The sequence below is a fragment of the Myiozetetes cayanensis genome, unplaced genomic scaffold (genome assembly GCF_022539395.1).
Source record: "Myiozetetes cayanensis isolate MyiCay16 unplaced genomic scaffold, myiCay2020 scf23, whole genome shotgun sequence".
Lineage (NCBI taxonomy): Eukaryota > Metazoa > Chordata > Aves > Passeriformes > Tyrannidae > Myiozetetes > Myiozetetes cayanensis.
The window spans coordinates 1,264,157-1,277,261 of NW_026087445.1; the positions used below are offsets into that span (position 1 = coordinate 1,264,157).

A 13,105-nucleotide genomic window follows, 5' to 3' on the forward strand; every position below is an offset into this window, starting at 1 on the left:
TTTGCTTCTCCTTGCAGAGTTAAGCTTTGCCTGTTTCGCTGCCTACTCACTTGTGCTGGCTCAAACTTCCTTGGCTAAGAGTGCTTGGCTGTGGGGGAGAGGATGTTACACCAACCTGTTCCTACACAACTTTTCGTTGGCCAGAGAACTGAGTATTAAAATCAACATCTGCTCAGCAATCCCCTGCTCTGGCACAAGCACTGGCTGTAAAATCTTGGAGCACGTGTGCCCATGCACGATTCTGAACACGTTCCAGGCACCATAAGTGCTCCCAGGCTGATAAATCAGGGAGCTGCAGAAAGCTGTGAACACACAGCTGAAAATTTGGAAGCTTGGCAGTGAATGTCTCCTGTGTGTTCCTCGGGAGGCTGTCCTGAGGAAACCTGAGGCTGCAGAATGGTTGGAAAACCCATGGAGGAACTGCTGGGCTTTAGAGCCTCCCCAGCTCCAGCCCCTCTGCCCAGGGCTGTGTTTCACATCCCACGAGGTTCCTGGGCACAGTCACAACACCTAAAGTGGGTCTGACTGTGAGCAACTTCTCCAGCTGCTCCCTGCTGATTTCCTGCCCTGGGCACGAACCAGTGCACTGACAACACTGGGGATAGAAACGGGAGAGAGGAAACTGGAGGGGATGACAGTAAAACTGTCACTCTAAAAGCACTCCTGGTGGACTTTGCTCCCTTCTCTTCACCTTGGAGCCTCCTTGGCTCGATGGGCTGCTCCTCCTTCTCAGCCACATGACTTGGACCTGCTCCTCAGGCCCTTGCTCTGCCACTGCTCTTCCTTGTCTAAGATTTGGCTTTTCCTGAACACCCTTCTGAGTGGTGTGTGCACACATCCTTGGGTAAATCATGCCTATGAGGAGAGATGCTTTATATTTTAATTATGTGTTCTGTTTTTTCCTGGTTTTTTCCAGCTTCTGGAAGAGGTTGAGCCGGCTGATGAGTAAAGTCAATCCTGAACCAAATATCATCCACATCATGGGCTGCTATGTTCTTGGAAACCCCAATGGGGAGAAGGTAGGAGCTTCTGGATCAGTTCTGGGTCCCCAGGAGCCATCCCTGTTTTCAGCTGCTAACTCTGATATATTTTCCTTTCAGCTATTTCAGAATCTGAAAAACTTAATGAATCCTTATAGGGTTGCCTTTGAGTCTCCACTTGAACTATCAGCTCAAGGTAATTTATTTTCTTCGCAAAGACACACACCCTCCTAACCAGCCTGCCACCTTCAGGGGGGCATCTTCCTGAAAAAGCAGTTTTGAGCTCCCTTAAGTCCTGCCATGGTCTTTGGTTTGCTTGTAAAAAAAAACCTTGTAAAACCTTGTTTTCCTGGTTTTCCCCTTTCCTTCATGTTCACACTTCATCTGTCCCGTGCCTGAGGCTGCAGAGCCTGTCCCAGGCTACTGGCAGTGCAAAGTAAGCAGCTTTCCAAGCTGACTGTAGGAGATCTATCAATATTAGGGCATGTGGGAGAAATGCACATGGAGCAGAACCTTTTCTGTAGCCAGGTCTCCAGGGCTCAAGCCACTGGCACTGAAAGAGTTGTGTCATCAACGAGCAGCTGGGATGTGACCCATCAGAGCCATTCTACAGCTCAGTCTGTTGGCTTTTTTTCCCTTTTCTGCCTGTAGCTCAAGATATTTCAAGGGGCTGCAGGATCCTTCCTGTTCTCTGCTCAGTGTCAGTAACTGGTGAGGTTTTACAAGCAGCAGGTTCTGAATTGGCCCTTGTTTTTTATGTTTGCTGTATTCCTTGGCACTTTGTTCTCCTGGCAAACAAAACCACGCAGCATCAGGCTGTGGGTGCTTCCTCAGCTGCTCCCAGCTGGCCTCAGCACTGCTGGGTTATTCTTGACTCCCCTCTCCCTCAGGAATGTGCAGGAGTTGAGCACTTTGGTTCATGGAATCACAGGAGTCCCAGACTGGGTTTAGTTGGAAGGGACCTTAAAGCTCATCCAGTTCCAAGCCCTCCATGGGCAGGGACACTTCCAACTAAACCACGTTCTCAGTTCTCTGTTGTGTCCTGCCAGGGTCAGCAGCTGTACCCGCTGCTCACACAGATCCCGTGCTGAGCATGCTTGGACATGTGTCCCAGGGCAGCTTGCAGGGACATTCCCAGGTTTGTGGGCAGCTCAGCAGGCAGGCAGAGGGTTCTGTGTGCAGGCTCTGAGCAGTTGATCTTGCAGGAGGCTGGGCTGAAGAACACGTCTGCATTGATCCCCTTGGGCGGTCTGGGACGCACTAATGCTGTACCCTCTTAATCCTTTGCAAAGTCATCTAAAACTAATCTTAATCAGGCCCCACAAGCCAAAATCCCCTCCTTAAGCCCTGTCTGAGTGCAGGGTTGTTTGCCCTTGTGTTTTCCAATGCACCCACTGCCTCCTGGGCACAGCCTTTGCTCTGTGACTGCCTGTGAGACCCCTCTTTGATCAGAGGGGCTCAGAGCTGGCACTGGTGTGTCCTGTGAGCTCCTTGCTGGGAGCAGAGACAGCCCTGCAGGACAGAGATGGCCTAGTAATTGAAAAAAAAAACCAAAAAGCATATTTTTGTTTGAATTTTCAGTGTTAATTATTTTCAGTGTTTCCCACAAGCCTTTCCAGTGAGTTAACTCTTGGTTTGTAGTTTCTGAAGTCCCTGTGCCTCACTGGGGCTGTTGGCTGATCCTCTCCAGCCCCTGCCCCCAGCTCAGCACTCAGAGCAGAGAGGTCAAAGTCTGGAGACAGACTTTGTGCTCAGCTCCTTCCCCCATGGGCAAACCCTGCCAGGGGATCACGAGGAGCCATTCATGGTTGGGGAGATCTAAAGAGATGTTTGGTTCTCACCCCCACGTGCCCCCAGCAGGTGCCCAGTGCCAGTGTACCCCCAGGGAAGTGTCTGGATGGGTTCCTGTGCCCTGCCCACGGGTGGCCTGGGGTTTTTGTGGTGCTGTGGCCTCTCCCCTGTGTCCCTTGTGCTGCAGGGTGTGACCCCTCTGCTTCATTTCACCTCTAGGTAAGCAAATGATCGAGACTTACTTTGACTTCCGCCTTTACCGCCTCTGGAAGACCCGGCAGCACTCGAAACTATTGGATTACGATGACATTTTATGAGCTGGAGAAGACTTTGCGAGAGGAAGCTCATCACCAGTGTCCAAGAAGTCATGCTTACTGCAGAGAGACTTTTTTATTGGCACAGGGAGCCCTTCACAGCCCCATGGGAGCAGCAGTGCTGAAGGCAGGGGAGGAGGAGCCCTCGGAAGCGCGTCCAAGGAAAGTCTCCTGGGTCAAGAGAGACTGGAGGGAAAGGGGGTGACCCTGGCTGGCCCCAGTCCGAGCCGTGGGGTCTCAGGAGGAGCTGTGTGCAACCAGGACAGGATGGAGTTCCTGGCAGAACTGAGCTGTTTTGGGTCAGAATGGGCCAGATTTGATTCCAGGTCCTTTTAAAGACTTTTGAAGCTCAGGTTTTCTTACACACACACACACACACAAAAAAAAAAAAAAAAAAAAAAAAAAAAAGAAAAAAAAAAGAAACCCACTTACCCGTGCACTACAATGGAGAAGTCACCAGAGCACAGAGGGAGGAGGGGGTTGTGCTGCTGGGACCTTCTGTGCTGAGGATCTCGGAGAGCAAGGACTGCTACACCTACTCCTGCAAGCTTAGAGCAAGACAACCCAGTTTCCATGTGAATATATACTGGGATATAGAATTGAAATCTTCTTTTTTCGTTTTTTTGTTTTGTTTAATAGAAAATAAGTGCAATTTTTATAGCAAGGGGTGGGGGTAAAATCCCTCCCAGTATTTAATTAGTTAAAAATAACACACCATAACCAATAGATGAGGTATTTCTGGTCTGCTTGAAAATATATTCAGATTGGTAATATATCTTCTGTAGACATATTTAATCACCAGCAAACATGGTTTTAACATAACTTGGCAGACCCTGCATGTCTGCTGCATTGGTTTGGTTCCTTCCTTTCAGAGTAGCTGTGTTGCACTAACTGTACCTGCTCTCACGAATGTATAGTTCTCCTCCAATTAGCCACAACTTCATTACTTTCTCTTTTGCTGCTTGCAAAACTATGGGACTTTAGTTTTGCTGAAATACTTTAGGTTAGGAATATGGGGCCTGGCTGGGGAAACCTCTGCCAGGCCCACTGTGGTATAAAAATGAATTAGAAATTAATAGCCATGGTAATTACCTGTTCATGCCAGTGCTTTGCTGTGTGCTGGGAGATGAGCTCCCTTCCTGACCTGCCACGAGGAGCAGCTGTTGGGACCCCTCTGAGGGGACTGTGCATTGAGGCATTTGGGAGAAATGCTTCTGGAGGAACAGGTTTGGAGCATGAGTTTGAATCTTCCCTGTGTTCACTTGATTGCCAGTTGTTTGTGCATAAAACACCTCTTTTCCCTGGCTAAAAGACCTATTTCTTGGTCTGAGCTGTTCCCTTCCCTTCCCTTCCCTTCCCTTCCTGAGCAGGACAGAGAAAACCCCAAGCTCTGTCAGACCTGAGAACCCAGGTCTTGATATTTGATGCTACATTTTGCAATCTCTTTACTTTTTGTTTTGGTCAGGTCGAGGGGTGCTTTTTGTTTTGGGAAGGGCTTTTTTCTCACATTCTACTGTCCTCTCAAGGACAAATAGTACTTAGAGTCTGTGTAGGTCACTGGCAATTCTGGGAGGTGACACAAATGACTTCTTTTACAAGCAAAAGAAGTAACAGGGAATGATTACCTTGTTTTCCTGATTTCCTGTTATCTAAAATTAGTTGATTGTGAAGTGAAGGAAAATATGTGTATAAATCTTCTTTTAACTACTTACAAAAAGAACTATTTGTTCTGATCTGTAGAGTCCTCCTCCCCCTGTGGTTGTGATTTTGGGGAGCAGGTTCCCTGGCTAGAACTGCTGAACCCTTTACATTTATGGCAGTTTTATAGCAAAACTACTTTGAAGAAATAATGTACATACAAGTAAGGAGAGGAATAAGTGGAGAGAGATGGTTTAAAGTTGTTGAAAAGCCACATACTGAACCAAACAGGTGTGGGCTGTTGCCTCCCCCTGGTTGGGAGCTCCTGGGAGCTGCCCTGACCTCGGGAGCTTTGGGAGCCACATCTCATCCCTGGATTGAGGTTTGCCAGACTTGCAGTGAAGGGGAGAACAGGCACCAGTCTGTAGCTTTTGGAAGAAAATGCCAGATGTAAAAAAAAAAATAAAAAACCAACCCAAAATTTATGCCAATTACTATCTAATGTTGTGGCTCTCCACCAGCTCTGAGGTGAGAGGTGGGAGCCAGAGGTGCGATGGAAGCACAAGGTCAGTCATCTGGAGAGGGAAATGGTTGTGGGAGGATTAAAATGCTGACACAAAACTCTCTCCCTTTCTAACCCTTTCACCTCCTAACTGGAGACAGACAAACTGTTCTTCCTTTCTCTTTCCTGAAGTGAAATCCCAATTCAGTGAACTTGGTAGCATGAATGTAGCATTGTGGAACTATTGAAAATCTTATTTAACCCTCAAAGGGCCCGTTTCTGTATCCACTGGAGTGATTTCTCTGTAGAATTATTGTATATTCTCACTGACCACTTGTAGAACTCGGGGTGCAAAGTAGGAGGTAGATTGTACAGTAACTCCTGGTGGAAGATGTGTGTTGGAATGGACTCTGTGGACTGTTTTCCTGGTGCAGTTTATAGGATAATGACAACTGATGAATTGATTTCCCTCCAAAGATCTATATTCCTCATAGTTTGTGATGTTTATGACATGAGCATATTATTTCCTTTGTAGCCTTCATTTGCCTAAAGAGAGGAAATATTCTCAGAGCTGTGACTGGAACAGAGTTGTGATGTTTGACATCCTGTGTGGAGCAGCATCGTTGGAATTAACCTTTGGTGACAGAGGAAAACAACAGTTCTTGCCCTTTGTCGCCAGCTGAGCTTTTCAAGTGGCTGCTGGGAAAGGAAGGGGTCAGCAGAGGAAAATAAAAATTGTCATTCTTTAAACTTTAGAGGTAAAAATAGAGCCTGGAACTTCCTCAGTGAGACCAACCTGTAAGGAATGATGAGCTGTGGGTGTGCCCTCGCTGCCAGCGCCCGGCACAGCCCCAGCCAGGACATCTCCGAGGCCAAGCACCCCTTCCTTGCTCCCTGTGTGCTCCTGCAGCATCTCCCTGGCAGTGCCAGGGCCAGGGCAGCACCCACGGGCACAGCTCCCTGTGCATCCCTGCAGTGTCTCCCCTGGGAATGCCAAGGCCAGGGCACAGCTCCTGCAGTGCCTGCCTGGGGCAGCTGTGGCTGCTGGGCACGCAGGGCAATTTGTCATTCCACTCCCACCAGCTCCTCCCAGCCCCCAACAGCTCAGCCTGCTCTCGGGGTGTGTCTGAAACCAGTTCTCTCACGTGCTGCCGGTAATTGCTGTGGGATTTGGCTTGGTCCCATCCCTGTGCCCTGTCCCACTGTTCCACTCAGTCCCTCCACGAGGAACTGCTGCTGCAGCTCCTGTGTGCCCTGGAATTGCTTTTCCCAGGGGCAGGAGAGCCCTGGGTAACCCTGGAGGGAGGCAGATGGACCCGGGATGGCTGAATTGGGTACCAGCCCTGGCTGTTCACCAGCCGAGGGTGGGGTTTGTGCTGCCCTCGCTGTGAGGCAGAACTGGATGTGACCTCCAGCCCCTTGTGTGGATGAATGTGTTTTGGCCTGGGCTGGCAGTGTCACCTCCAGGAGGGGAGAAGGGTGGCAGGAGGGGCACCAGGCTGGCTCACCTGCTGGGAATGGCCCCACCGTGTCCTCTGGTGCCTGCAGGGAATGTTCACTGAGCTGTAGAGGCCTGGGGGGATTGTTTTGTCTTCTTGGATGTGGCACTTGTCCTGTACAGGGATTTTCAGAGAGTCTTTACTGTTTTCCTCTTGTTTGGCTGGGAAGGAGAGGGAAAAAGAAAATTCAAGTTACCTGACAGACATAGGTAGAAAACTGAGATGATGATTTTTTTACCTCTCCTCATGCTGCAGCCAGCAGCTTCCCTTTGCAGCTGAGCTCCAGGCCTGGGGTGGGAAACAGATGAACTCCCAAATAATCCCTTCCTGTGTTAAAAACCAAAACAGAAAAGTCCTTGTAGCTCCAGCAAAACATCTGAGTGCAAAAGGCCCCCAGGCAGCTCATCCTGCCCGTGGGAGGACTCTGCTGTGCATCCCTGGGATCCCACCCAGTCCTGCCTCCCAGTGCCTCTGGAGCCACCTGAGCCACGTCCCATGGCCTGTGGAGGGGCTCTGCTGATCCTCTGCACAGGGGACTCCCAGAAGGAATTTATTCCTCATTTCTCAGCCTGCACTCGTTGCCTGGAGCTCAGCACAGGGTTCCAGGGCTTCTGGAGTGTGTGTGTGTTCCTTCCCCACACACAGGCCCTGTCCCTGCTCAGGGGAGCTGCTCCCCTCCACTGCCACGTGCAGTGCGAGGCAGTGACACGTCCCTGCTGCCCTGGCACCGCTCCAGAGCCTGGCACCGCTCCAGAGCCTGGCACACACCCACCCCAAACAGCTGCTGCTGTTCCAGGACGTGGCTGTGCTGGTCACCCGTCCCTGGGAGTTCCTGTTCCCAGGCTCTGCTGGCAGGGACTGCAGGGCTGCCTTGGCACCCGCACACAGCACGAGTGGGGTTACCTGAGAGGATGGAAAGGGCTGATTTTCAATAGCCAGCCTGGCAGGGTCTGGAGATGGGAATGTGTCCTTTTAATCCCCCTGGAGGTGGAATGGCAGGCTTGGTGCAAGTGTAAACATCCCACCCATCACAAGCCAGTTTGAGTCACACTTGTGTATCATTAGGTGGTAGTCCAGGATAAGATGTGTTACTGGATGAGGAAAAAAGATCCTGCTGGGGGTCTTGGCAGTTGGCACCTGCTGTCAGACCCTCCATCAGGGGATGAGCTGGGCTGTGCCATCCCTTGGGGGATCGGCCCCACTGCCAACAGCAGGACAGGGATCTGCAGCTGCAGGTGGAGCTGAGCCTCTCTGTGCCCTGGGTTTTGCTGTGCCAGTCCCTGGAGCTGGTGATAGAGACAGCCCTTCCCAAGGATTCCTCCTGAGGGATGTGGAGTGGCACTATCATCTTCCACATCATCTGTAAAGAGCTGTTTGTGATCCTGTACTTTGTCCCACTGACCACAGTGGATCTGTGGCTTTCTGCATCTTCCATGGAAGTGTTTTTAAATTCTCATTGTGGAAACACAAGCCAAAGGCAACTGGAAACTTCTGTGGGCGAGTCAGCCTGCTAATGGTATCTTAAATGGGAGCTGAGTGAGTAAATGGGTGGTTTAATAGGCCATGAACCTGACTGGGGTCATGGTTACTCCCAGGTGATCCTGCTGTGTAACTGGCAGAGTTAACAGTAAGATAACCTCTTACTGAGGCACTGCATGATCTGTGAAAAGAGCAGGAACCAACAGCAGCTTTGGCTCAGAAATAACTTCAGCCCAACCTACTGCCAGTCAGTGTGAGAAATGTAAAGACTGGAAGGAATAAACATTATGGACATTAAATGTAAAGAATCCGTTTGAAGAGAAACCACATTGCTGCTTTCCATAAATGTTTGGTAAATATTAAAGAACTAATACAACCTAAACATTCGTCACAGTATTGTATTGCTTTGGGAGTGTCCTTAGAAGTGACATAGGTAAGGACAGGTAAGACCCATCACAAGTTGCCCTATATTCCCAGAGTGGGGACAGTAACTCAGTTAACTGGGCATTCCAATCTTCCTTCCCCTCCAGTCACTCAGGGATGTGTTGAGTTGTACCTGGGGAATGTTTCTCACTGAGGGACACTGCAGCTGTGGGGACTGGGCACTGCCACCACCACCCTGCTCTCTGGCTCGAGGACCAGCTCAGATGCACCTCAGGGGGTTCAAAAGCTTCAACAGAAGGTGTGGGGTTATGAGATAATCTTTTTCTAGTTCGTATTTTTAGTGCTGAATCTCTGTTGTAGCGATAGAGTCACGACTACAAGGTGCTCTTAAGGTGGAGCTGGTGCAGAGCTGGGAATTCAAGGACAGGGATCTTTGCCCTGACATTTGAAATGCCCTAAAAACCTGGCAGATAAGCACAACCAAGTGAGGCCCCTGAGCACTGATCCTGCTCCCTGTGCCCCTGTGCTAAGTGAGACCTGACTTTGCCGGGTCTTCAGGTGGGGATGGCTGAAGGAGCCGAGCGGGTTTTGGTGTTCCCCACCCCAGGGAACCAGGCTGGATTGGACCCAAACGAGCTGAAGGGGCTGTGCTTTTTCTGCTGTGTATTTCCTGTTGTTCTTTAATAACACTATTCCTGGAACTGGGCTGTGATACCAAGCAACAACAACCTGAGCTGTCAGATGGCTGGGAGTCAGTGCCCTTTGAGATCTTTACTGTTTCCCAGCAGAGTTCAGGCATGTTTTCATTTCCAGCTCCTTTACTCATCTGCAACTCCTCCCTTTGCTTCTGCAGAGCTGTGAGTGAGGGGCATCAGCAGCTTTCTGAAAAGAAAACAAGAGCCTGAGCAACAGGCTTTGGACATGGGGCTGGTAATGTGGAGGAGGGCAGGTTGTGTCCAGCAATGCCCCTAAATTCTGAGATGTTTAAGTTACTTTTGTCCAAATGAGAAAAAGGGTGAAGCAACATGATCAAAAGACTGAAGGGGAACCCCAGATCACTTAAGTGTGATTGATCAGCTGACAAACCTTGTGGAGATAGAACACTCTGCTGATCCTGCCCCTGCTCTCAGCTGTGTTCAGAGGGAGCTGACAGCATCCTGCTCCTTTCATAGATCAAACTCGAGGGCAGGGCAGTGTGGCTGAGTTCGTCTGTGCTGCTCCAGCCAGGCTGAGTCTGCACTGCCCACGAGTGTCCGAGCACTGGGGCCTCTCTTTGCCCATCCCACCTCAGTGGGAAGCTGAAGGAGCTGGAAATGTTGGCCCCAAGAGAGCCCCAGGGTTAGAGAGCTCAACCTGAGACAGGCTGGTGTGGGGCCAAAACGGGAGAGTTTTGAAAACAAAGACTGTAAGCTCTGAGGTGTTGGCAGGCCCTGGAGCAGCTCCTTGGAAAAGTCAGAAGGAAGTTACCCCAGCACTCTCCCCAGCTTTCAAGGTGGTTTCTGGCTGCTGCTGCTGCTGCTGCCCAGGCAGGAGCCTCTGCCATCTCCTCTGCCTTTGTTAAGGGGTCCCTCTGAGGCTCTGCTGCCTCGTGTGTGACAACCAGGCCTTGAGTACATGAACATGTCTGGGGTTAAAGATGTGGTTTAATAAAAACATATTTCTGGGAAAGCAGGGGTTTTTTCTCTTGTTTGTTTTTTTGCTGTTGTTGTTCTCTTTGGCTGAGTTTATAAGCCCGGGAAATGGCACTTGGCAGATGCTGTGTGAGGGAAATGGTGTGTGATGAGCCTGTGATGCAGGTGAGGGACACACAGGCACCAGGCACTTCTGAATGGCAGCAGCCAGGGAAACGATGGACAAAGCTCCAGAGGGGCAAGAGGCCCAGATGCAGCTCAAAGAGGAGGAAAGTAAAAAATCCTGATGCCATCTGAGGACCACAAATCCAGTGACGGGGATAGTACAGGGATAGCACAGAGTGATTCAGGTCCTGAGAGTATCTAAGGCTTAGTGAGCATGGACTGGGGTGCTAAGGAACTTAGAGTGCATTAGGGATTGTGCCTCTTCCTGGGAGGAAGGCTAATCCCTGAGCACCCTCCTGGACACAGAAACAGAGCCCTGGAGAAATTCACAGGAGGCCAAAGGCCTGGAAATCCCTCTGGGGAAAACAGAGCGACTCCAAAATACAGCACATCCCAGGGGAGCAGAAGGCAATGAATTCTGACAAGCCACTTTCTCTCTCACAGGTGTGTTTGACTGAATTGCCAGAGGGAACAGCTCTAGCTTGAACTCCCAGCTGCAAATTTTCCCCTTATCTCTAATGCTGACAGTCACCTGCGTGTTCATGGTCTGATAAATGTGGTAACTGCAGCCCCTCAGAGCAGAGGCAGAAACAGGCTGGGCAGCTCTGTCATTTGAGGCATTTTCCTTCAGCCCTGGGATCTCTCAGCCTCTGTTCCTCAGTCCTCGCTCCCCATGTGGGGACATTCTCCCAGTGCCACCACCACAGTGGGATGGGACATGGCCTGTGTGTGACATCTCAGCAGTGTGACAGATGACAGAAATCACTTTTAGTGCCTTCTCACCCACTGCACAGCCAGTGGCCTGGCCAGTGGTCTCCCTTTTGGCATCGCTGGTGCCCAGTGGCCAGAAAATTGGTCTTTATTCCTTACCCCGGAACTGTTCCACGTGGGCACTGTCCTGGCTTTAAATCAGTGTCAGGGTACAAAGCCAAACTCCCTGGAGAAGCCCAGCTACGATGGATTACTTTTACCTGTCGCCCTCCTCCCTCTCTCACACAGGGTGTGTGATGGACAGAGCCGGAGCAGGAGCTGTGTAGGTGGAGTTTTGCTCTGCCCTGGGGTATGAGGAGAAATCCCCCAGTCCTGCTGGGCCCTGCTCTGTCCCTGTTCCCTCCTCACCGGGCTGTCCTTGGGGCTGGCCCAGTAGACCCCGGTGTTGCCAGCCCCCAGTGCCACGACTGGTTCTGATGTGCCACGTCCACAGCCGCTCCATCCGCGCTGGGCACCGGGAACTCGTGCCTGTGCCCCACGGTGACACTGCCATCACACCCTCCCAGCCTGGGCCCTGCCACCTCACCTCGGGTTTGTAATACCTGGGGTTTGTAATACCTGGGGTTTGTAACCGAGCGCTCCTCCCTGTGCCAAAACGCGAGCTCCGAGCGGCATTCCCGGGAGCCTCTCAGTAACACACCCTGGGCTGCCCGGGGGTTCCCCGGGGCTGTGAACACAGCTGAGCAGGGGATTAGCTCCAAAGCACCCTCCTGCCAGCCGAGGCTCACTGCCCAGCCCTTGACACTGCTTCTCAGCCGGGGAACGGCGCAGCTGACAGAAGTGATAGAAGGCTCTCCAATCCTGACTGGCAGGGGAGGAGATGAATAATGGCTGGATTTATTGTTTTGTTCTAAAGGCAGGCGGGCACGCAGCGAAACCAGCAGATGTCAGGTTCAGTGCCCACAAAGGGAGGCGTTTTCTTTGCGCCAGGTGCAGCAAAACTGTGTGGGATTCATTATTTCAGGCTTTGCGGGCTTTACACGGGCTCAAAAGCCAACCAGACAAGACCACGAAAGAGAAATCCATTGAGATCTCCGAGCACAAAGGCACATTGTTGGCTCTGGCCGTGCCTGAGCCATGAGTCACCAGAGGCGGGGAAATGTCTCTGCCCGCTTGCCTGGTCTTTATCCTCGGCCCCGGGCAGCGAGGGCTGCAGGCGGGTGGTGCATCAGGGACCTGTCGCTTCGGGGAGAACAGCAGGTCATGTGTGAACCTCACATCACCCGGGTGTTATTTAAGGTGAAAGGCGAAGAGCTGCCTGCTTCCCCTGAGCTCTGCGGTGCAGCAGAGCAGCTCCTCGGGGCACACGGTACAGCTGGGCATACGTGGGCAGCTTTGGCAATAAAGAAAAAAAAATTTCTATTTTTAGTAGTGTAATTTCCAGGTAGCGTTTGAAGAAGGTGCAATTGCTCTGTTGTGGCTTGGGAGTGCAAAGGTAGGAGCCTTATCAGGAGCACAGGGAGCTGCTTCCTGTAAACACACCTGTGTTTTGGGCAGCCCGGTTGCAGTGGGTGCATCACCCACACCGGGCATGCCGGGGTGCGGCTCCACAGCTCCCAGCCAGGCCAGAACCTCCCCCAAACCTGGCCAAAGATTATTTATGTCACCGTGGGCCACGTCCCTCGTGCCTCCCAGGGTGAGGATTCCAGCCCAGTGCGCTGTGGGAGGTGTGGGAAGTCCTGCACTGACCCGTGATCGTTTCCTGCTTGCACAGAGTTCCCAAAGACACCTGCAGGTGGCTGATAACAGGCACTGACTGGAAATAACGCGACGGCGGCACTTTTGTACTCAACAAGTGGCTGTTGAGTCACAGAATAGCTGGGGTTGGAAGGGACCTCTGGAGATAATCCAGTCCAATTCCCTGCCAAGGCAGGGGCACCCAGAGCCAGTGACACAGGACCGTGTCCAGGTGCGTTTGGAATGTCTCCAAGAGAGGGAGACTCCACGACCT

At 51.4% G+C, this 13,105-nt stretch overlaps 1 protein-coding gene across 4 annotated transcripts in view; it reads left to right on the top strand.

Moving 5' to 3' along the window:
* NSMF (NMDA receptor synaptonuclear signaling and neuronal migration factor) overlaps window positions 1–8,585 on the top strand; it is a 47,684-nt gene extending 39,099 nt beyond the window's left edge. For all 4 annotated transcript variants that reach the window (XM_050319798.1, XM_050319800.1, XM_050319801.1 and 1 more), the window contains 3 exons: window positions 917–1,019; window positions 1,101–1,176; window positions 2,991–8,585. In XM_050319798.1, the coding sequence (XP_050175755.1) occupies window positions 917–1,019; window positions 1,101–1,176; window positions 2,991–3,088 (277 nt within the window). In that variant the 3' untranslated portion in view covers window positions 3,089–8,585. The remainder of the gene's footprint in view (window positions 1–916; window positions 1,020–1,100; window positions 1,177–2,990) is intronic.
* Window positions 8,586–13,105: the final 4,520 nt, after the last annotated feature.